Raw genomic sequence first — 19055 nt, 5'->3', positions numbered from 1 at the left:
CATGTGTGCATGCCATGTCTGTTGAATGGGAAAAGTCTGACACGGAAAGACAAAGAGCTGTTTGGGGCTCTGGGCTTGAGGCAAGACAGAAAGTGCTAAGGTTTTTTTTTTTGAAATGAACATAAGCTGCTAAATTCACATATATTATAGTTGTTGCTAAAGATTGACACTAGTGTGGACTTGGACGTATTGGTCAACATGTCCTCACAATCCCCAAGTTCTCCAGTTTGAACCCTTGCACCAATCAAAATTTTCTTTCTTTTTGATGCGCTTTTCCCATGGCTCTAGGTCTTGATTTCGAATCCAGGTGAGCCCTTTCCTTTTTCTTTTTTTTTCTTTTTGTTTTATTATTTGTTTATTTTAATTTATTTGTTTCTTTTATGTTTTTCCTTTCTTTTAGTTTCTTTGTCTTAGGCGTTCGTTTTATTAAAGTATGATGTAAAATCAATTATCTCAAAATTATGTGTTTTTAAATTTTGGACTTCTTTGTTGGATACTTTTTTTGCATTTTATCATTCTTTTATTATGAAAATATGCTAAAATATCACTTATGTTTTTGTGAAAATATGCTAAAATATTTATATATATGGTTTTGTTTTGAATTTTTTTGTACTAATTCATTATATATAAATTATTATGGTGTGTTTAAACTTTTTTCATTAATTACTATATATTTTCTATACTCACAATGTTTGCCAGCTCGTTATATAATCAACTTAAATCAGTTAAATCCATCATGCAATGCATTTTCTTCCAATTTTTTGTGATAAACTAATAGATAATTGACTAAATAAACATCTTACAAAGTTTCAATAAAAATTTCCAAGTTTTTCTTACAATTTTCATGGTTTCCATATTATTTTTATCAATATCGATAGTATCCTGATATTTCTATCGATATTTCCATATTTTTGAACTACCGAAATTTCCGATATCATCGATATTTTATACCTTAAGTCAAAACTCAAAACTCAGTAATCGAATAATCTGTCTGTCAAACATCAAAAGTTGAAAACTGAGGGCTGGCCGAGGCTGATGCTGCTCTGCTGCGTTTAAGTAATTAAATGGTGACTGAATTTCTTTTCTGTGTTCGATTAATATTCGGTTGATTGATTTGTTTGATTTGATAGATAACAATAACCCTAACAAACGATAACAAATGATAAGATGGAAGCACAGGAGGTGGAGGCCCAGGCGGCGACTGGAAGTGGCCAACAACAACTCAAGCTTTATTCCTACTGGATGAGCTCTTGCTCCTTCCGTGTCCGAATTGCTCTCAACTTGAAAGGTCAATTTTCCTTTCTTTTTTTCTTTCTAAAAAAGTAAATATTCGTTCATTTGTTGGTTCATTCATGTAATAATTTAATATGTATTGAATTAAAAATAATTAGGGCTGAAATACGAGTACAAAGCTCTGGCAAAGGGAGAGCAATTCAGTCCCGGTTAGTTTAGTCTAGTCCCTCCCTCCATTGACAATTGACAAACAACTAACTCATTTATTGTAATTTTGTTTATATTTGTTTTTGTAATTTGGATAAAGCAGAGTTCAGAAAGCTGAATCCGATGGGGTATGTGCCTGTGCTTGTGGATGGGGACACCGTTGTTGCTGACTCATTTGCCATCATATTGGTAATTGGTACCCTCTTCTTTCTACTTTCTCCTCTATCTTCTTATTACACTTGTTGATTGCTTCTCCTCCATCCAAATACCTAATAATTAATATTCCATTGCATTGCATTAATCTTCTTCTTTATGTCTAGTATTTAGAAGAAAAGTACCCGCAGCATCCATTGTTACCACCAGATCTTCAGAAAAAGGCTATCAATTACCAGGTCAGGTCTAACTGCTTCTTTCTCTCTTCTCTTTTTAATTATTCATTCCTTTTCTCAACTATTAGTATTACTGATGCAACAGAGAAAGAAACCAAAAATGCAACAGAGAAAGAAACCAAAGTTACCAAACAAAAAAAGATGTATGCGTATAGTCCTTGAAAACTCCCCTCCCGTTATATTGTGTTTTCCCATTTAGAACTAATTGAGCGGATCATGCACTCAATGCCTTCAAAATTGGTGAAGTGACTCAATTTCTTGGTGCAATACAAGTAATTGTGCTGCAAAACATGAGCAACTTACCCAGAACTCAATTGATGTGTATGTTATGGCCTACACACATGATGTGGATCAGTTGCTTTATCGTGATTATGAGGAATGGAAAATTAGTTTCACCTGTATTGGTGCTTACTATATTGTGTTTAAAACGCTGAGTGATGCTAATTCAACCAAGGAAAGAAGTATGATATAGTATTAGTAGTTTAAGTTTCCAAGTGTAACTGTGGAACATGTTCTGATCCGTTCTGACCAAAAACAAAAAAGAAAAGTATTTGTAAATTTATCTAAAATATGTAAGATTTTAAATGTATGTTCAAAATTCTTATGCTATTAGCTTGTCTCTCCTCATCTGATATGCAGGCTGCAAATATTGTTTCCTCAAGCATACAACCTCTACAGAATATGACTGTACTGGTAATTAGCTGGATATAATATTGACTTTACTTCTCATGATACTATTAAATAACCTAAATGATATGGATCTTGTTTTGCTGCTTTTCCAATTTACAGAAGTACATTGAAGAAAAGGTTAGGCCCGTTGAGAAACTTGAATGGGTTCAATTTCATATTGGAAAAGGCTTTTTAGGTAAGATTTACAAAGCTAATGATCCATCCCTCCCCTGAAAAAGAGAATCTCAAGAAAGCATTAAAAGTTAAATAAGGATTTTTCGCAGATGATGCCACACTTTTAAAAATAACGACACCTTTTTCATTTTAAAGTTTTTATACTCTACAACAACAGCAAACAACAACAAAGCTTTATCCCACTAAGTGAAGTTGGCTGCGTGAATCCTAGAACGCTACTGTGCTCAGTTTTGCGCGAAGTCTTCCATTAGCTCTTAGTACTTCATGTCTTTTCTTAGAGTTTCTTTCTAGGTCTTCCTCTATCCCTTTTGCCCTGACCATGTCTCATAATTGCATCTTCTAACTGGAGCATATGTAGGTCTTGGGTTCATACATCTAAACCACCTTAACCAATTTTCTCTCATCTTATCTTCAATTGCAACCCCTCCTACTTTACCTTGGATATCCTCATTCTTAATCATGTCATTTCTTGTGTTGCCACACATCCAACGAAGCATTCTTATCTCCCTTACACTTATTTTTTGCACGTTTGCTTGACCGTCCTGCTCTTATTGCCGTCTTATAAAACTTTTCCTTAAGCTTTAGTGGCATAAGATGGTCACACTATTTCACTTCATCCATCCAACTTGTATTCAATGGTTGAGATATCCATCCAATTCTCCGTTCTTTTTCAAGATAGATCCAAGATAATGAAAGCGTTCACTCTTTGGTACTTCCTAATCTTCAATCCTCACTCCTATCTCATTTGGACCCCCATTCCCACTAAACTTGCACTCTATATGCTGTCTTTTAACCTACTTAGTCGAAGACCTTTAGATTCCAACACTTCCCGCAAACATTAAGCTTCGCATATACTCCCTCTTGCATTTCATCTATCAACACTATATTTTCCGTAAAAAACATACACCGATAGATATCATCTTAAATATGTCTCGTTAACTCATCCATCACCAATGCAAATAGGTAAGGATTTAAAGCTGAGCCTTGCTGTAATCCTATGTTTATGGGAAAGCTTTCAATTTGTCTTTCATGAGTTCTTACTGGAGTCTTTGCTCCTTCACACATATCCTTTATTGCTTGGATATATGCTACTCGTACTCCTTTCTTCTCTAGAATCCTCCAAATAATTTCTCTTGGGACCCTATCAGACACTTTTTCCATATCTATAAAGACCATGCGCAAATCCTTTTGCATATCTCTATGTCGTTCAAACGATCTCCGTAAGCGATAAATTGCCTCTGTAGTCGAGCGCCCTGACATAAACCCAAATTTATTGTCTAAGACCCGTGTCTCTTGCCTCAGTCTATGCTCTTACTCTCGCCCAAAGTTTCTATACCCTAGAAAAGATATAATGATATTTCCACCTCAAACTTGCGTCTCTATCCCTCAACTCATCCCAAATGTGTGATTTGTCAAACCACAATTTTATTTTCTGTGGAAAATCCTACAATATATGAAACTCCTGTCTACAGTTGTTCTTTTCTATGGATGGTTTTAGGCTTAATTATCTGCTATTTTCATGTCTTTCAGCACTTGAAGAACTGCTGAACAACCATGCAGGAAAATATGCAACTGGAGATGAAGTTTACATGGTCTGTTTGCTCATTTTGTCCTCTTTTTTTTATTCTCCCTTTTCAGAAAAAAAAAAAGAAAAAAAGACTCGCAATCCTTTTCTATGTTGGAAAATAAGAACACTTTTAGAAACTTTTTGAAATAATATGACCCAAAAACTAGAGTCAATAACCAGAAAAGAAGCCATTTATGAGGCAGGTTTAAGGTTACTGGATTTCTTGATTATGGTATGTTATGGATTGACGGAAATTTGGGGATATAGAAAGTTTTAAGGGAAATGAATGCTTTGGGTTTCTATAATTTTAGAGAAATAAAGAATAATAGGAGGTTAGGTTCGAATCTCGTGGATGGTAAATTCGATACCAAATTAGATTGCCCATTGTGTAGCTTAGCCGAACTCCCCCTCCCTTTAGTGTAAAAATATCGATATACTAAAAAAAAAAAGAAAAAGAATAATAGGAGTGAAGAGAGAAGAAAGGACATACCGAGGCACCAATAGATATACATATTTATAGGCTTCTAATAGGACTAGAGGTGGCAAATTAACCTATTGGGTTGTTAATGGGGTATCCGTGAAGACCCATTTAATTTGATATCACCATAATATAAGGATGAGATTGGTAGTGATGATGATGACATAAGGTAAAATCAAACTAAATGAGTCATAATGGGTACCCATTAACAATCCAATGGGTTGATTTGCCAACTCTAAATAGGACTGCCAAACACTCCTAGAAGTACGAAGAGTCTCATTAAGTATGAGATTATATGGAAATTGATGGATTTTACAAAAAAGTTGGTGGAGTTAAGAAGTTTAGTTGTATATATGATGTAGACTATTGAAGAGTCAGTAGTTTTGTGGTATTCAATTATAATTTCTAGAATTTTTAGAGATTCCATACAAGTCTTGTGGTATTCAATCAAGATTTTTGGAAAATCTGTGGAAGTTTTGTGATTTAGATTTTCATAAAGTCCTTACATGAACCCTAAAATTTGAGTAGCATGTTTGCACGGCATTGTCACTTCATAATGTTCCACAGAATAGGTGTTAGTGTGAAATTTCTTTATCTCTGACATTTTGACAAATATTTGCAGGCAGATTTGTTTCTGGCACCACAGCTTTATGCAGCCATTACAAGGTTCCAGCTAGACATGGTACTTATCATTCGATTCTTGTGCAAGTTACAACTTTAGCAAATGAACATTTATTCACTTGATTGTGTAATGTTAAATTTATCTGATTTGTATCATAACAATTTTTTATTTTTTTTCGAGACCTGGGAGCAGCCTCTCCATAAATGGGGGTAAGGCTAGCCGACATTCACCTCTCCCAGACCCTGCGTAAAGCGGGAGCCTTGTGCACTGGGTACGACCTTTTTTTTTTCCTTTCGCGTGATGATGGAAACTAATCCAATTTTGTGGTGTTGTAATGCTTCCATCACATGATCAAGTTGTTGTCCTTTTTAGGTCAGAAATCAAGTTCCTATCTGATTCAACTTTCAGGAGCAACCTGTCTCTTTTATTCTAGCTATATTTTTTATCATAAGAATCAGTCACTGCTCGTTTTTGATCTGCACATCTGTTCTTGTGATATGAATGGTAGCTTTTCACATTGATGTGGAAATTATATTGGTCATTAATTAGGGGTTTATATCATGGTAGGTTTACCATAAATAAGGTACTTACAGGGACTTGGTTAAGAAAAGATATATGCAGACAGTGCACCAAAATCTCTTTCCTTCATAATAAAACTTTCTTTTCCCTCGAAATGTAAACTTAGAATAACCACATCTCTTCCTGATATGGGACTTTGTATCATTTCCTAGTTATTTTGGAGGTGGGGTGGTGCGAAGAACTCAATTGTACTAGTTCAAGGCCTAGGTTGACATTTGAAGTCTATTCAATGTGTTCAGTGTGTAGTGAACCTCTGTTCATCTCTTACTGAGCTTGTTAGAGCTAAGGGTTTTCAGTTTTTTAAGAATTTATGGTCTAACTTTCAAGTGGCTTTCTCCATCTGTGTCTTCTGATTAATCTCTTTTCACTCAATGTTTGTGCAGACTCAGTTTCCCCTTTTGGCCAGGTTGCATGAGGCATACAATAAGATACCAGCATTCCTAGATGCTTTACCAGAAAAGCAGCCGGATGCTCCTTCATAGTTAAACAATTGGGTTGAAGAGGTATGAATTAACGTTTCATAAGTTACTCTCTTGGTTAAAGTAAAAGCATAATCTAATGTTCTGGTTGAATCTGGCATTTGACAAATATGTGAGGTACCATACGAAAGAAATGCCTATTGTTGCTTTTGTGTTGATTGGTGCTTCAGGGACCCTATTTGAATTCGTCAGTTCCATTCTTCTGAAACTCCCTTTTTTAATTCAGATGAAGCGTATCCATCCCAAAGTGCAAAATCAAGGGTCGACAATTATGGTATGAGTTGAAGCATTTGAAATGTTGTAAAGCCCTCAGGTGTTGGTCTGTCCAAATAAGGGTTATCCCATGATGGAATAATGATGAATCTGTAGAATGTTGTGGTTGAATTGTTGAGTGATGTATGTAATGGTTTGGAATGTCTGTCAAAATAGTCATTTGAAGTACACATCCTGTGTACTTGGAGGATACAGCTTCCTGTATTGTCGATACAATGACTTATCAGTTGTCTAGCAATCGGTTTATTACACACACACACACACATGTTGGCTATATGATTTTGTGTGTGTATTCTTAACAAGAGAAGAATTCCCAACTACACGAATCCAACCCAGGATGAAATGGAGTTTTTCCAATTTGTCCCTTCACTCAGGGTGTTCTGGAGTGTGGTGAGAACTCATTGGTACTTGAATTATATTTCAGTTTGTGTCGTAGTGTGCCATGGGGGGGATACTGTTGCCAATGCCGTTGTTCAGTATTGTGTAGTGATAGAGCTCTGGACAACGATTGAGTGGTGTTCTCTAATCTCTAACAAGATGAAAATTATCTCAAGTTTAATAGAGGAGAAAAATGAGTGATGGAAATACCTTCAGAAAGTAGGCAGGCAGCACGTTAGATCAATCTTCATAAAAGTTAAGCTAAGCTAAAATTCAAATTATTAGTTAATGAAAGCAATGTGGAACACGCGTAACTGAAGCTCTAGAGTGTAGGAACGTTGATGACGGGGGAGAAGGGAATGAGTGAATGAGGTGGGCAGACGGAAGCCATGGCACATTGGAGAGGGTCGAAGTGGTGATGGAAGACTAAGTTACCAAAACACGAAAGACGGTGATCACTGGATTTCTTTGAACGGCCAGGATTAAAAGTCCGGTATAGATCGGTACATAAGAAATCTGGTGGATGGGGAGGGGTTGCGGTGCTGCAACTATCACTTCCGGCAAGAAGAGAGAAGATGGGTTGGGTAGGAGTAGAGAGAGTATGCAAGGCATCAGTGTGATACAAGCAGAGAAACCTTGGACGCCTAAACATTAATCCTCTCTTAAGAGTAAAGAAACAAGAGAGAAAAAGAAGAGAGGTCGACTGTTTTCTCTCTTTCCTTTTCCCCCTTCAAATGAAACTTTAATTGAGAGAGAGAGAGAGAGAGAGAGAGAGAGAGAGAGAGAGAATGGATCAGAGAATTGGCATCGTCATAATTATTAACTAGGATAATTAGGGTATGCCAAAAAATAAAGGATAACTAGGGGAGATTAAGTTTCTCCTCCACTTTGTAGTTTGTACAATGTAGGTAGTAGTGATCTCAGGATGTTTGGGCATCAGTAGGAGGAGAGGCTTGTGCCAGTTTCTTTAGATTTTCAATGATCATAACGAGTCTGTTGTTATGTCGATTGACAAAGCACCTCGGCATCCATCCGGCAGGATCTAACTGCATTTTCATTCAACAATGACAAGAAAACCTGTTACAGTTATATGACTAACAATTGATCAAGGTTTTCACAACATTCATTCATACTCTGCAAACCGCAAATTCAAAAGGAAAATACGGAGGCAACCTGAACAACATAGGTAACCATGCAGGAGTGACCTTGAAGCTTATCAACAACCCATCCTGATTGCAGCAGCAGGCCCCTGATGGCGTTATTTTGCTTTGGTTCCAATCCGGCAGCTATCTCCTTTGGAAGTGAAGCAACTGCTACCACCAGTGTGCCATCTTCCATGGTTTCACGTCGCTCGTAGACTACGAATTCTCTGTTTCGAAAGAGGGGCTTTGAATGATCTCCAAACCTGAGACGGATGATGCTGAGGTTATCTCCAAGATCTTTTATGTACCTTGCTTCTACAAGATGAGGATCCCATTGCTTGGCAGCATCAATGGCGTTTGCAACGGTAATGAATTGCTGGGGTGACAGAGAAGTGAGGAGGCAGCGGCTGCGGAAGGTGTGAAAGGATCCAGACCTGCGTTTGGAGATCTCAACTCCGTTGCCAAGAGTAAGGAGGGGTTTCCAGCCGTCGTTGGGTCTGTTGGAGTCGGAAGCAGACAGTAATTCTTGAATGCAGCTTTCGCTTGCAAACTGCACATACCTTTTAAGCGAGTCCTCACTTATGGACCTATCAATTACAAAAATGGAAATGGATCGAGTGAGATAGGTATCATGTGAGTGAGTAGGAACTAGCTAGTCATGGGATATTATAAAACAGTAAGTAATAATGTAGTCGCCACACCAGGAACGGCTGCTGGTGGTGGTGCTGCTGCTGCTGCAAGGTGCTGGACTAGTAGTGGTCATCGATCTCGTGTCTTTGGTGGTTGTGGACGGGGGCTTTTTTTCTCACATTAATTCAAGCTTAAACAGCTTAACTTAAAGGAGAAACATGGAATGGAATGAAATGCAGTGGAAGAAAGTTGGCAAGTGGGCCTTTTGGTTAGGGGCACATGCAAATGCCAGAGGAGAGGAACCAACCGAGACCTCCACCATGACATGATTGAACTGCACCTGCACCTGCACGTCTCTATCTCTCCCCTAAAAAATCAGAAAAAGAAATAGAAAAATACAAGAATATATAGCAGATGGATTGATTCCTTTGTTATGAAAAAAGGAGTCACTGTCAGAACAACAAGGATAGAGGGGTAGTGGGTGAAGGGTAGGGAGGATGATGCACATGGAGTGTTGGGTGGTCACTTTTATCAAACAATAATAATACATAAAAATGCATAATTCATTGCAAGAGGAGACAGGTAGGCTTAACACTAAACTAAAGGCCAGAGCGCCAGGCAATCCAAATCAAATACAAATATACAACACAATACAATGCAATACAATCTGCTTTGCCTGGTTACAGGCGACAAAGACTGATACCCACCTAAACAACCTCTCTTATTATTCATTAGTACGACATTAGAACGGATCCCAATCCACTTGACGTGCGGCAACATCGTCCTTCTACTTGGGGCTCGACGGACGTTAGCTGTGGGACGGTAGCTGTTGTACTCTCATTGTCCTGCTATTTATTCATTCTCATTCATCTGCAATTGTATTGTATTTGTAGGTGGCCATTTGCCAATGCCATGCTCTCTACATCATCAGTGTTGTTTTAGCAATCAAATTGCCAATGGGCAATGGCTACTCATCTCATTCACTAAACAAAAACAAACCATAATCATATTTACAACCAACTCAACTGACCTGACCCTCATCAATACTTTTAAATATATTAATAATCACAATTATCAAACAAAACATAAACCAATCATAAAAAGTCATAACTAGAGGGAAATAGTACTAAATTATTATTATTATTATTATTATTATTATTATTATTATGTTCGCTGCCATCTCTATTTTGAGTTTGATGGTGATATTTCCAGCTTCAAAAAGCCTTTCGCTTTGAGGCTCTCCACTGTGTCCTGCACAGCATCTTCAACTGGTTTGAACACCAACCCCAGCTCAATTAATCGCTTTGCAGCATCCTTGCATTCCTTTAGCCCTGGCTGGGTTTCCCCGCTAAACCTGTACTCATTTCGTTCAAGTCAAACATTACCATCTACTTCTACTTCTACTTCTACTTCTCTAAGGAACAAGCCAACCAGACAGACAGGAAAACAATAACAATACTAATAATTCAACCGACACAAATAAACATTATCTTAATCAGTACATGTCTATATTGTTCACAAACTCAAACTGTACTCAGGCAAGTCCAAATTGATTGATGATCTCAATGATAACTTCAGTTTTGTTTATATTTGATTTCATGGATCTCTGGGCGTTCACTTAAAATTTGATTTGTAACAAGGAGAGAAAAGAATAACCAAGCAATCATAAACTACATGAGGCAACAAGTTAAAATTACAGGTATCGAAAGTGTTTGATTATCTTCTATGAGTTGCGCCACAGTGAATGAGGTCATTGCCTTCGCATGTATATGGTAATAGTTCAAAGTGCTAGCAAAATAATACTTCCATAAAATATAACACAATCACATTTATGATTATGAGTCCCATTTCCTTCCACAAAAATTCTTTTGTGTTCCTTTTGGCATCCAAAAAGAAAGTCTACGAAAAAGAGATAAAATGTAGCAAATAAATAAACTAGAAGCAGCAAACCTACCTGTGAATGGGAAAGTGAGGGAAGAGTTTGGAGACAGTGAGGGCAAAGTTAGCGAATTGGAAGATGCCATTGGTGCAGAGGTACCTGCCAGAAGCAGCACGAGATTCAAAGAGCAAAACTTGTGCCTTGACGACATCTTGGACATGGACAGCCCCCAACCAGTGATGCTCTTGGGTATCGTTGGATCCAAGGAGCAAGTTGAGCAAAACAGCAGAGCTTGCATTGAGGCTAGGCTGCAGGAGAGGCCCAAGACATGTGGCCGGATGGATGGCTACCACATCCAGTCCATGCTTCTCTGCAAACTCCCAAGCTGCTTTCTCTGCCTCTGTCTTCGACACCGGATACCATTTCTGTCCAAGATTAATAGATTATTACTGTTAATTATTATTATGGATAAAATGTGGATGCTCATTGTTCATCTTCTCTTCTTACGAATAAGTAATTATATATGATGATGATAATGAATGATATCGTCATCAAGTAAAGTAACTTAATTAGGGTTAGGGATGATGAATAAATTAGGGGCACAGTTACTGCCTGGCGGGCTTTGCAGTAGTCGAGGTCGGTCCAAGAGGACTCGTCGAAGGGCTTGTGAGGAGGCCAAGAAGGGTTGGGGACCATGGCAGAGATTGAGGAGGTGAGGACGACGCGCCTCACTCCGAACTTCGAGGCGGCTTGGAGCACATTGAGGGTGCCCTGCACGGCAGGCAACACCAGCTCAGCCTGGGGGTCGGTGGGGTCGTCGAGGGTGCAGGGGGAAGCCACGTGGAAGACACCCTGGCAGTGCTGGACGGCCCTGGCGACTGCGTCGGCGTCGAGGAGGTCGGCCTCAAAGACCGTGATAGTGTGGCGGTCGGCGCCGGGGAGGGAGAATAGGTGGGAGGGATCGGAGGCAGGGAAGATGGAGGCGTGGATGCGGGTGTAGCCCTCTTCCAGTAATGTCTTGACCAACCACGACCCTATGAAGCCATTGGCTCCAGTCACGCACACCGCCTCCTCGTTTTTCTTTTCATCCATTAATTGTTTCTTGTACGAGACTATGAAGCTTCCTTCCACCAGCAACTCAGAACGCTCACTCCGATTTATTATTAATGGATGGACTGGAACCCATTCGATTCATTCGATTCGAGGGTTCGGATTATCCACAACAGCAACAACCCCTCTACGTAATCTACAGAGTATAAATACTCATCTGAATCTGAACAATTAAAATTGTTTGGATCATTTGTCCTTGCACCTTAAATGAATTTCAGTTCTCTAGTATCGATGAAATAATAGTAAGCTCAGGTTAAGAAAACAGAAGGGATGCCTTAGTACTTATTAAGATATTTCAATACAAGCGATATTACTATTTTAATTTACCTTTGTTGCCTTGTACTTGCAGTTCAGTCAAGTGGTAATTGCTCAAGACTCGAGCAGGGTTGTGATGGCAAGGCGCTTGTGGTCCAATGAAGCAACGCGTAAAACTTTCATGACATGAATGAACTATTTTTTGAGTGATATATGATAAATCTGGACTTTTGTAGAATTGGATGACATAAGTGTGATGCGTACAAAATATACGTGACATGTTTTATTGTATCTTACCAGCCAGTTAAAGAGAATTTCGAATATAAAAGATGACAAAAATGTTTTCAACACTAAATAATTGACAAGAATTTGCAAACAAAGAGAAGTTGATGAAAGAATTGCCTGTACTTCTCAGGTCGATGAATCAATCAATATATACTTAACCTAAAACAAAAGCCACTTACAATGATAACCTATAGAGAAAAATAATCAATGGAGTTACAGGTGAAACAAAATGGTATGAACTTTGGCCGCATACACTAGCATTCATTCATGCAAACAATCACATTAACCAGAGGCAATGACAATTACACATTAATATCGGAGCGCTTTGATCTAGCTGCACTGCTGATTTCTGAGTAACTATTATGGGAAAACCTAGGAAGTCCGTAGTTTTCAGAAACCGAAACTGGTTGCTGAGGATAAAGTGTGGGAGGTGGTGTCAGATTGCGTTGCGCTGGAAGAGGAGGGAGCATGTTGTACTTGTAAGGATCAGCACGCAAGCTGCCAACAAAGAAAAAGAAACATCACTCGTCCAGACATAGTAAAACAGCCTATTGTGAGGAGAGAGATGATGGTGAATAAACACCCATGGGTTAGTATTCAAAACATCATGACGTGGGTTGGCATATAACTGGCATGCCCATGGTTACTTATAGATTAGCATTCGAAACAGTTATAGATGAAATGATGAATAAACAGTTATAGAGTAGGACCTGCAACACTTACGCATCTGAACACCAAAATGCAATGAATCGCCAATTTGCATTTTATCACACGAAGACCATTAAACTTGTGAGCCAGCATACCCACCATAAATTATTTATTGATGGTGATAAATATAACAAGTTAAGGAGAACAATGTAACTAGCTGAACCTACCTGGCATTCCTGTAGGAATGATCCTCGTCACTCCAATTTTCATCTACAGTTTGTGCAGGTCTTTGTACTGGAGAACTAGACCATGGATTCTGTGCAGGTAAATCATCGGAAAAATATCTTCTTTTGATCAACTGAAACAACCAAGACAAAAGTTGGATATTTTTCGTAGGCAAAAAGAAAAAGCTAACAACAAGAGCATGAATACAGACCGTACGGAAAAATTTCATCACAGCTTCCTTGTCATATCTTGCTTCTTTGGCTGCCTGTCAATGTTTAATAGACCAACATATATTAGAATGTAGAGTAACTACAGCTGTAATAAATTGATCAACAACCATATGTAATTCCACATTACCAATGATTCCTCAACATGACAATCATATTCTCCGACAGAGAAATTAAATCATTTCTTTTTTGTACACAGAAAAGGACGACTTTATTGATCAAAGTGAAAAGTTTGAAAAACTTTTGCCTTGGCCATGACAGCAGATCCACAATCTAGTCAAACTAAATTTAGCCTATTACATCCAGGAATTGAACTTCTCTCTAATCACAGAGCACCAAACTTAAGACCAATTTATTAGATACGAATATAATGCAAAGATTCTGTGGGATTATGACACCAATTTCGAATAACATAAGCAACCTCATTCCCGAGTAAATGACATGTAAATGGGACAGAAAACAATAAGAACCTATTCTGACCTTGCAACCCAAGCATCTAAACAAAGAGTTACGGTTGTGAACTTATGAAAATACTTATTCAAGTGCCAGTACCTACCCGCTTCCATATTTAATATCCTCTTCTCTTATTTATTAAATAAAATAGCAATCATTAACATCTACCAAATGTCATGGATACAACTGTAAATACGAAAATTCTTTGCATGTCTACAACACCAACTAACAACAAAAAAATGAATTCTTAGTGATCACATGTGCAGAAAATGAATTCTAAGTCTACCAAATGCATGGCTGAACCTACGGTGTTCTCTCACCAGACTTATGTGGTGAATTTGGATGCACGAAAGTATTGATTTGAGCAATTACCCAGATTCACAATCTAAAAAGATAATCAGCCAGCTTAGAAAGATAACACTTTCCCCGTATATATACGAATAAAAGAAATAAACAAACCAAGTAGCAGGCAGAAACCTTAAAGCTTAAAAAATAAGGGCATCCCAGTAACAACCAGAATATAAGAGCCTTTACACTTTTTTGTTGCAATGAATGCAATTCACACATGTACTCTATATGTCATATTAATGATCTTGGATTATCCCTATGTTACATGATCATGTTTAGGATTTAAGTGTGGTAAAATATGTCTTTTACATGTATTTTCAGTGATTCTGTACACATGGTGCTATAAAAAAAAATAATGGCTACTTCAAGCCTTTAACGTTAATATGAAAGGAATCACAGTTCTTGTGATTTCCTGCTCATTTGTGAAGCATGAGTTGACTTGGCTTGTGTGCAAGACACTTTCTTGTGACACCGAAGGCCGGTGCGCCAAAACAGTCTAGCTTTTGTGGAGTTTTTTCAAGAAAACCTCTGTGACACCAAAGTCCGGAGTGAATCTCTCCTCCTCTATTTTACTTTTGTGTCATAGAACTTAATTAAAATCTGTCTACTTAGAGCATCTTCAATCATGCTTTCTATTTTATAGCAAAGTTTTAGCTAAAACTATCAAAAAGTTATTTTAGGAGCCCTCTGTACTCCCTAATTTAGAGAGTCATAATGACCATGCGTCAATAATTAGCCAATAGGAATTAATTATTTATTTGAAATAATATTAAAACAGTTAGCATTAATTAAAGAGAGCCAATAGGAGCTCCTTTCTCCCCCCCTATATTTAGGATCTCCTAGATGAATCCCTATCTTAGGAGGAGGTGGATAGGGAGCATTATTGGAGTTGATTTTTTTAAATCCTCCCTAAATTCTAGTTAGGAACTCATATAGAGAGCCCATTGGAGATGCTCTAAGAATCCAACAGCATTTTGATATACATGTGAAGTTTCCTCCCTTTGTCACTTTCTACGTCAAGTACAAAGTTCCATGGCAGCTGGAAAAATTGCAAACTATCCAAGTCAACAAAAAAGAGAGCATAGTAGCAGCTATTAAAAGAAATCCTTCCCAAATGTGGTTTTCTAAGGTGAGGCATTTTACCCAATGAGACAGCAAAACGAGGTCAGTTGCCTACAAACATGTTTCATGCAACCACAACCACATTCATTTAATGCTAAGTTACCATATGCTAATTTCATTTTTATTGATATAATGTCTACAGCATCAATAGAGAAGGGAAAAAGGGTAGCAAGAAAAACAAGAATAAAAACCTGCTGCTTACCGCAATAAGGCCTCCAGCACCAGGGAAACCCTCAGTCAGTGGAAGTTCCTCACTGGATGGAAGCAAACCTTGCTTCTCAACCCACTGTCGAGCTACATCAACAAGATTGCCACTGCTTCCCCTTGTACCCTCTTCAGCAATATCAGCTTTGTTACCTATAACAATATACGGGACAGGAAGGCCACCAGGACCTCCAGATCCTAGAGGAGCCGAAAATGTCCCAGTTGCAGCAATCTCAGCTGCCCACTTCTGTAAGCCAGTTTTTGTCCTCCTCTGGGAGAGATCATGAACAAAGATTACACCTGCATATGAATGTCAAAGTGTATCATGTGCTGAAAAATCTAAATCTGGCTGCAACATGCTGGTTCCATGGTTTTTATAGGAAATAAATTGTGTACAATCGTATTGATCATAACTGAATACCACCATGACCTACCACTAAAATTTTGTCAACACCTATCATGCTTTTTTTTTCATCCTTATTATAGAACATGGATGCAACAAGAGATGCAAAAATGGTTAAATTTAAGCACTTACAAGCCCAAGAAGACTGTTGGTTTCTAAGTTAACGGTAAATACTCAATTAAATTGTCCCTTAGACTTTCTTTACTTCACCGCCTTTGTCTCTACCTTGTATTAACATGCATACTATTTACCAGGAGAATAAAATGTTTATAGAGGGAGAGAGGTCCCAAACTTGCCATTAATTTGGGAATAAAAAAGAGACCGGCATTCTTTGTATCTATCATGTCCAGACACATCCCAGAGTTCAATAAAGAAATCTCTCTCAGCGTCACCTTTAATACTGCTTGACGAGCTACCAGAGTTTCCATAAGTAGTATGCTGGATAGAAAAACGGTAAACAATTATTGAGACTTGAAGTTCAGAAATAGTTCCCAATATCCCATCAGAATCAAAGTACTGGTAATTCTCACCTTTACACCTACTGTACACCCTACTGTCTGAGGAGGACGCGTGATGGAAGAACCTTTGACAATCAGATAAACAAGAGCAGTTTTTCCAACACCTACGAATACATCACAATATAACGATGAAGTTTGATAATAAAACTGAAGTTACGAGATGTAATGTACAACAAAAGAGATTGGATAAGTAAAATACTCCCTAATGCATTAAACAATTGTTTTTCGCGCACATGTGCGGATGTCAAATTACAGGTTTAGAGGATTCCAAATCTGCCTACCAAAAATTTATTTGAGCAATGCATTATCATAAACATTAAAGCCATTACAATTCTAGCAGGCTTAGATAATATATTTTAACAATCAAGCACGTCAGTAATTGAACTTGACACAACTACTTGAAACTAACATGTATAGAACCACTCCATGATTGAGTAAGCATCACAACATTACCTACTGGTTCAAGATCAAAACAGGCAAAGGTTTCATTAAACCTGGCCAACCTATTTCCAAAATATAAAGATGCACAGACCTTTCTCAAGCCAGGATGTACAAATGAAATGTGCAGATATCTCCTAATCAAGTTCCGAAAATTCCATGACAAAGTCACTCTCACGTGTCACTTAAGCCTCCGAGTTCAAATTGCTTCAGTACACCGCTATAAGAAACTTTTAATCGAATAATTCTGTAACGAACTAATTGAAGAGCAGCAACCACTGTGGTCAGAACTGTCCTGTCTCCAAACTCATATCTACAACAATTTGGTACCAAAGTTGTAAAGAAACTTTATTGTCACTATCCATATTCCTCCTAATTACAAACATCATGACACTGATAGGATACGAGCACATACAGCACGATCAAGGAGAAAGCAATCAAATAAAATTTAGGAAAACCAAAACACAAAAGAAATTAAAAGAAAATCAAAAGTTAGAAAAAGAAAAAGATACCAGAGTCGCCAACAACCAGCACCCGAACCTGGCCACAAGGCGGACCGCCGCCACGGTTTTGGTCTTTGCTGTCCCTCTCACGGTCACGGTCCCTCCAGAACATGTTGTCCTCCGACTCGGAGCCTTTGGAACCAAAATAATCACCTCACCACACCTCACCTCAGAATCAAATCTCAAGTCCCATCAAAATCAAACACGCACAAAATCCAACAATTTCTCCTAATCTCTACTTCAAATCTAAATTCCATCTTTCTTGCATCACCACCAACACAACAAGCCCAGCTCTAAACATGTCCCGAAGCCAAAACCTAGTTTCAAGTTTCACCCACAGATCCAATTCTCTATGAAATGGAAGTAGCAACTGGATTTGGCGTAGAGTTGAAGCAGTGACTGGATACAGCAAGATCTGAATTTCTGAAATCTATGCCGATTGATGCGAGAGTGAAAGGTTAATTAATGGAACGTAATCATCCTTTTGTTTTCTTTGCTTGTATCGTGTTTTCTCTCTCTTTTGGGATTTTGATTGAAAATAGGCCTAATTTGGTATTCTCTGCTTTTTGAAAAAATTGTTTTTGATGGGCAATAAACAGCTTCCTGTTGTAGGTATAATTTATTAAACAATTATGGAGACCTTAGAGCAACTCCAGCATTGCTGGTTGCTCGGGGGACAGTGGAGAGGAAAGGGCCCGAGGCCCTGTGGACTGAGCTCCAGCCGTGTGGAGCCCGAGCGACGGTGGGAGCCCGAGCGAAGAGGGGGTGGGGAGTCGACGGGCCTGTGGCCCGAGGGCTTTGCAATTTTTTATTTTTTATTTTGTGTCAGAGAGAGAGAGAGAGAGAGAGAGAGGGACCGGAGATTTGTTTTGTGTCAAAGAGAGAGAGGGGGGGACCGGAGCTGGGCTTCCATGGGTGCGGAAGGGAAGTGGGTCGTCGCGGGGGGGGGGAGGGTGGGTCGTGGGGGTTCTCGGGGGTGGGAGGAGAGGTGGAAGAAATGGATCTGGGCTCGGGTTTCTGTTTTTTTTTTTTTTTTTTTTTTAATTTTTAATTTTTTTTAATTTTTAATTTTTTTTAATTGGATTAATATTATAATATTTTTAATGTATAAAAAATTATTTATTTTTACCAAAGATTTTGAAAAGATAACGACACATGACACGATAACATTGGATAAAAATCTTATCGAAATCATTCGCTAAATAATTGTTTTTTTGGATAAAATGACACGTGACGCAACGAGAACGATTTAAGAATTCTTATCCGAAATTACAAATAATTTTATTTTGTATTATTTAAACAAACAAAAAAAACTATTATTTTAATTGTCTATTGCCAGGGGGGAGGGCTCCAAGGGTGGAGATGCAAATGGTAATTTACTGTTCATTTATGGCAGTTACTATTCATTTAAGGCAGTTACTGTTCAATAGCGTGGATTGAATAGTGGATTGAATAGTGGATTGCCAGGAGGGAGGGCTCGATGGTGGAGTTGCTCTTAGAGAGAGGGATGCGGCAATAGGTAGAGTGAATTAGAGAAATGTGTAATTGTGGATGTGTGTTATTCCATCCCATTGAGCCTTTATTTATATTAGTAGG

At 38.2% G+C, this 19055-nt stretch overlaps 4 protein-coding genes across 13 annotated transcripts; 1 reads left to right on the top strand and 3 right to left on the bottom strand.

The window, feature by feature from the left end:
* Positions 1-928: 928 nt before the first annotated feature.
* On the top strand, positions 929-6929 carry LOC126631791 (glutathione S-transferase zeta class-like). Of its 7 annotated transcripts, none has more exons than XM_050301932.1 (11): positions 929-1067; positions 1168-1288; positions 1392-1442; positions 1544-1629; positions 1761-1832; positions 2469-2522; positions 2619-2694; positions 4224-4285; positions 5361-5420; positions 6323-6442; positions 6645-6929. In XM_050301932.1, exons 1-10 carry the CDS (start codon positions 1065-1067, stop codon positions 6419-6421), a joined length of 684 nt encoding a protein of 227 aa, XP_050157889.1. In that variant the 5' UTR covers positions 929-1064; the 3' UTR covers positions 6422-6442; positions 6645-6929. The 7 variants fall into 7 exon arrangements, with proteins under 7 accessions (XP_050157889.1, XP_050157892.1, XP_050157891.1 ...); XM_050301935.1 differs by having other exon boundaries at positions 948-1067; positions 1180-1288; XM_050301934.1 differs by having other exon boundaries at positions 972-1056.
* A 929-nt stretch (positions 6930-7858) lies between these two features.
* On the bottom strand, positions 7859-9059 carry LOC126631789 (uncharacterized). Of its 2 annotated transcripts, none has more exons than XM_050301931.1 (3): positions 8913-9059; positions 8243-8798; positions 7859-8146 (listed from the first exon to the last, which is right to left on the bottom strand). In XM_050301931.1, exons 1-3 carry the CDS (start codon positions 8972-8974, stop codon positions 8069-8071), a joined length of 696 nt encoding a protein of 231 aa, XP_050157888.1. In that variant the 5' UTR covers positions 8975-9059; the 3' UTR covers positions 7859-8068. The 2 variants fall into 2 exon arrangements, with proteins under 2 accessions (XP_050157888.1, XP_050157887.1); XM_050301930.1 differs by having other exon boundaries at positions 7859-8115.
* An 813-nt stretch (positions 9060-9872) lies between these two features.
* LOC126631788 (cinnamoyl-CoA reductase 1) lies at positions 9873-12090 on the bottom strand. Of its 2 annotated transcripts, none has more exons than XM_050301929.1 (3): positions 11333-12090; positions 10796-11145; positions 9873-10200 (listed from the first exon to the last, which is right to left on the bottom strand). In XM_050301929.1, the coding sequence occupies exons 1-3, from the start codon at positions 11810-11812 to the stop codon at positions 10167-10169; spliced, it is 864 nt and encodes a 287-aa protein (XP_050157886.1). In that variant the 5' UTR covers positions 11813-12090; the 3' UTR covers positions 9873-10166. The 2 variants fall into 2 exon arrangements, with proteins under 2 accessions (XP_050157886.1, XP_050157885.1); XM_050301928.1 differs by having other exon boundaries at positions 9873-10195; positions 11333-12088.
* Positions 12091-12471: 381 nt separating this feature from the next.
* On the bottom strand, positions 12472-18034 carry LOC126631787 (small GTPase LIP1-like). Of its 2 annotated transcripts, XM_050301927.1 has the most exons (7): positions 17469-18031; positions 16531-16622; positions 16297-16438; positions 15596-15897; positions 13455-13508; positions 13246-13376; positions 12472-12868 (listed from the first exon to the last, which is right to left on the bottom strand). In XM_050301927.1, exons 1-7 carry the CDS (start codon positions 17569-17571, stop codon positions 12673-12675), a joined length of 1020 nt encoding a protein of 339 aa, XP_050157884.1. In that variant the 5' UTR covers positions 17572-18031; the 3' UTR covers positions 12472-12672. The 2 variants fall into 2 exon arrangements, with proteins under 2 accessions (XP_050157884.1, XP_050157883.1); XM_050301926.1 differs by having other exon boundaries at positions 13246-13508; positions 17469-18034.
* Between the last annotated feature and the right edge of the window lie 1021 nt (positions 18035-19055).

This window comes from Malus sylvestris, chromosome 8 (genome assembly GCF_916048215.2).
Source record: "Malus sylvestris chromosome 8, drMalSylv7.2, whole genome shotgun sequence".
NCBI lineage: Eukaryota > Viridiplantae > Streptophyta > Magnoliopsida > Rosales > Rosaceae > Malus > Malus sylvestris.
The sequence above is the reverse complement of the archived record's forward strand: the minus strand, read 5'-3'. Positions and strand labels throughout refer to the sequence as shown.

Bases quoted from the DNA above. Each gene is read 5' to 3' on its own strand.
- LOC126631791 (XM_050301932.1), top strand. The intron at 2,695-4,223 runs GTAAGATTTACA...CATGTCTTTCAG, and splicing joins TATTGGAAAAGGCTTTTTAG to CACTTGAAGAACTGCTGAAC. The intron at 5,421-6,322 runs GTACTTATCATT...ATGTTTGTGCAG, and splicing joins CAAGGTTCCAGCTAGACATG to ACTCAGTTTCCCCTTTTGGC.
- LOC126631789 (XM_050301930.1), bottom strand. From the start codon at position 8,974: ATGACCACTACTAGTCCAGCACCTTGCAGCAGCAGCAGCACCACCACC. The intron at 8,799-8,912 runs GTGTGGCGACTA...TGTAATTGATAG, and splicing joins ACCACCAGCAGCCGTTCCTG to GTCCATAAGTGAGGACTCGC. The intron at 8,116-8,242 runs GTTGCCTCCGTA...ATGAAAATGCAG, and splicing joins TGGTTACCTATGTTGTTCAG to TTAGATCCTGCCGGATGGAT.
- LOC126631788 (XM_050301928.1), bottom strand. From the start codon at position 11,812: ATGGATGAAAAGAAAAACGAGGAGGCGGTGTGCGTGACTGGAGCCAAT. The intron at 11,146-11,332 runs GCAGTAACTGTG...AATCTTGGACAG, and splicing joins ACTACTGCAAAGCCCGCCAG to AAATGGTATCCGGTGTCGAA. The intron at 10,196-10,795 runs GTAGGTTTGCTG...AAATGAGTACAG, and splicing joins CCTCACTTTCCCATTCACAG to GTTTAGCGGGGAAACCCAGC.
- LOC126631787 (XM_050301926.1), bottom strand. From the start codon at position 17,571: ATGTTCTGGAGGGACCGTGACCGTGAGAGGGACAGCAAAGACCAAAAC. The intron at 16,623-17,468 runs GTATCTTTTTCT...ATGTATTCGTAG, and splicing joins GCTGGTTGTTGGCGACTCTG to GTGTTGGAAAAACTGCTCTT. The intron at 16,439-16,530 runs GTGAGAATTACC...TTTTCTATCCAG, and splicing joins GGTGTACAGTAGGTGTAAAG to CATACTACTTATGGAAACTC.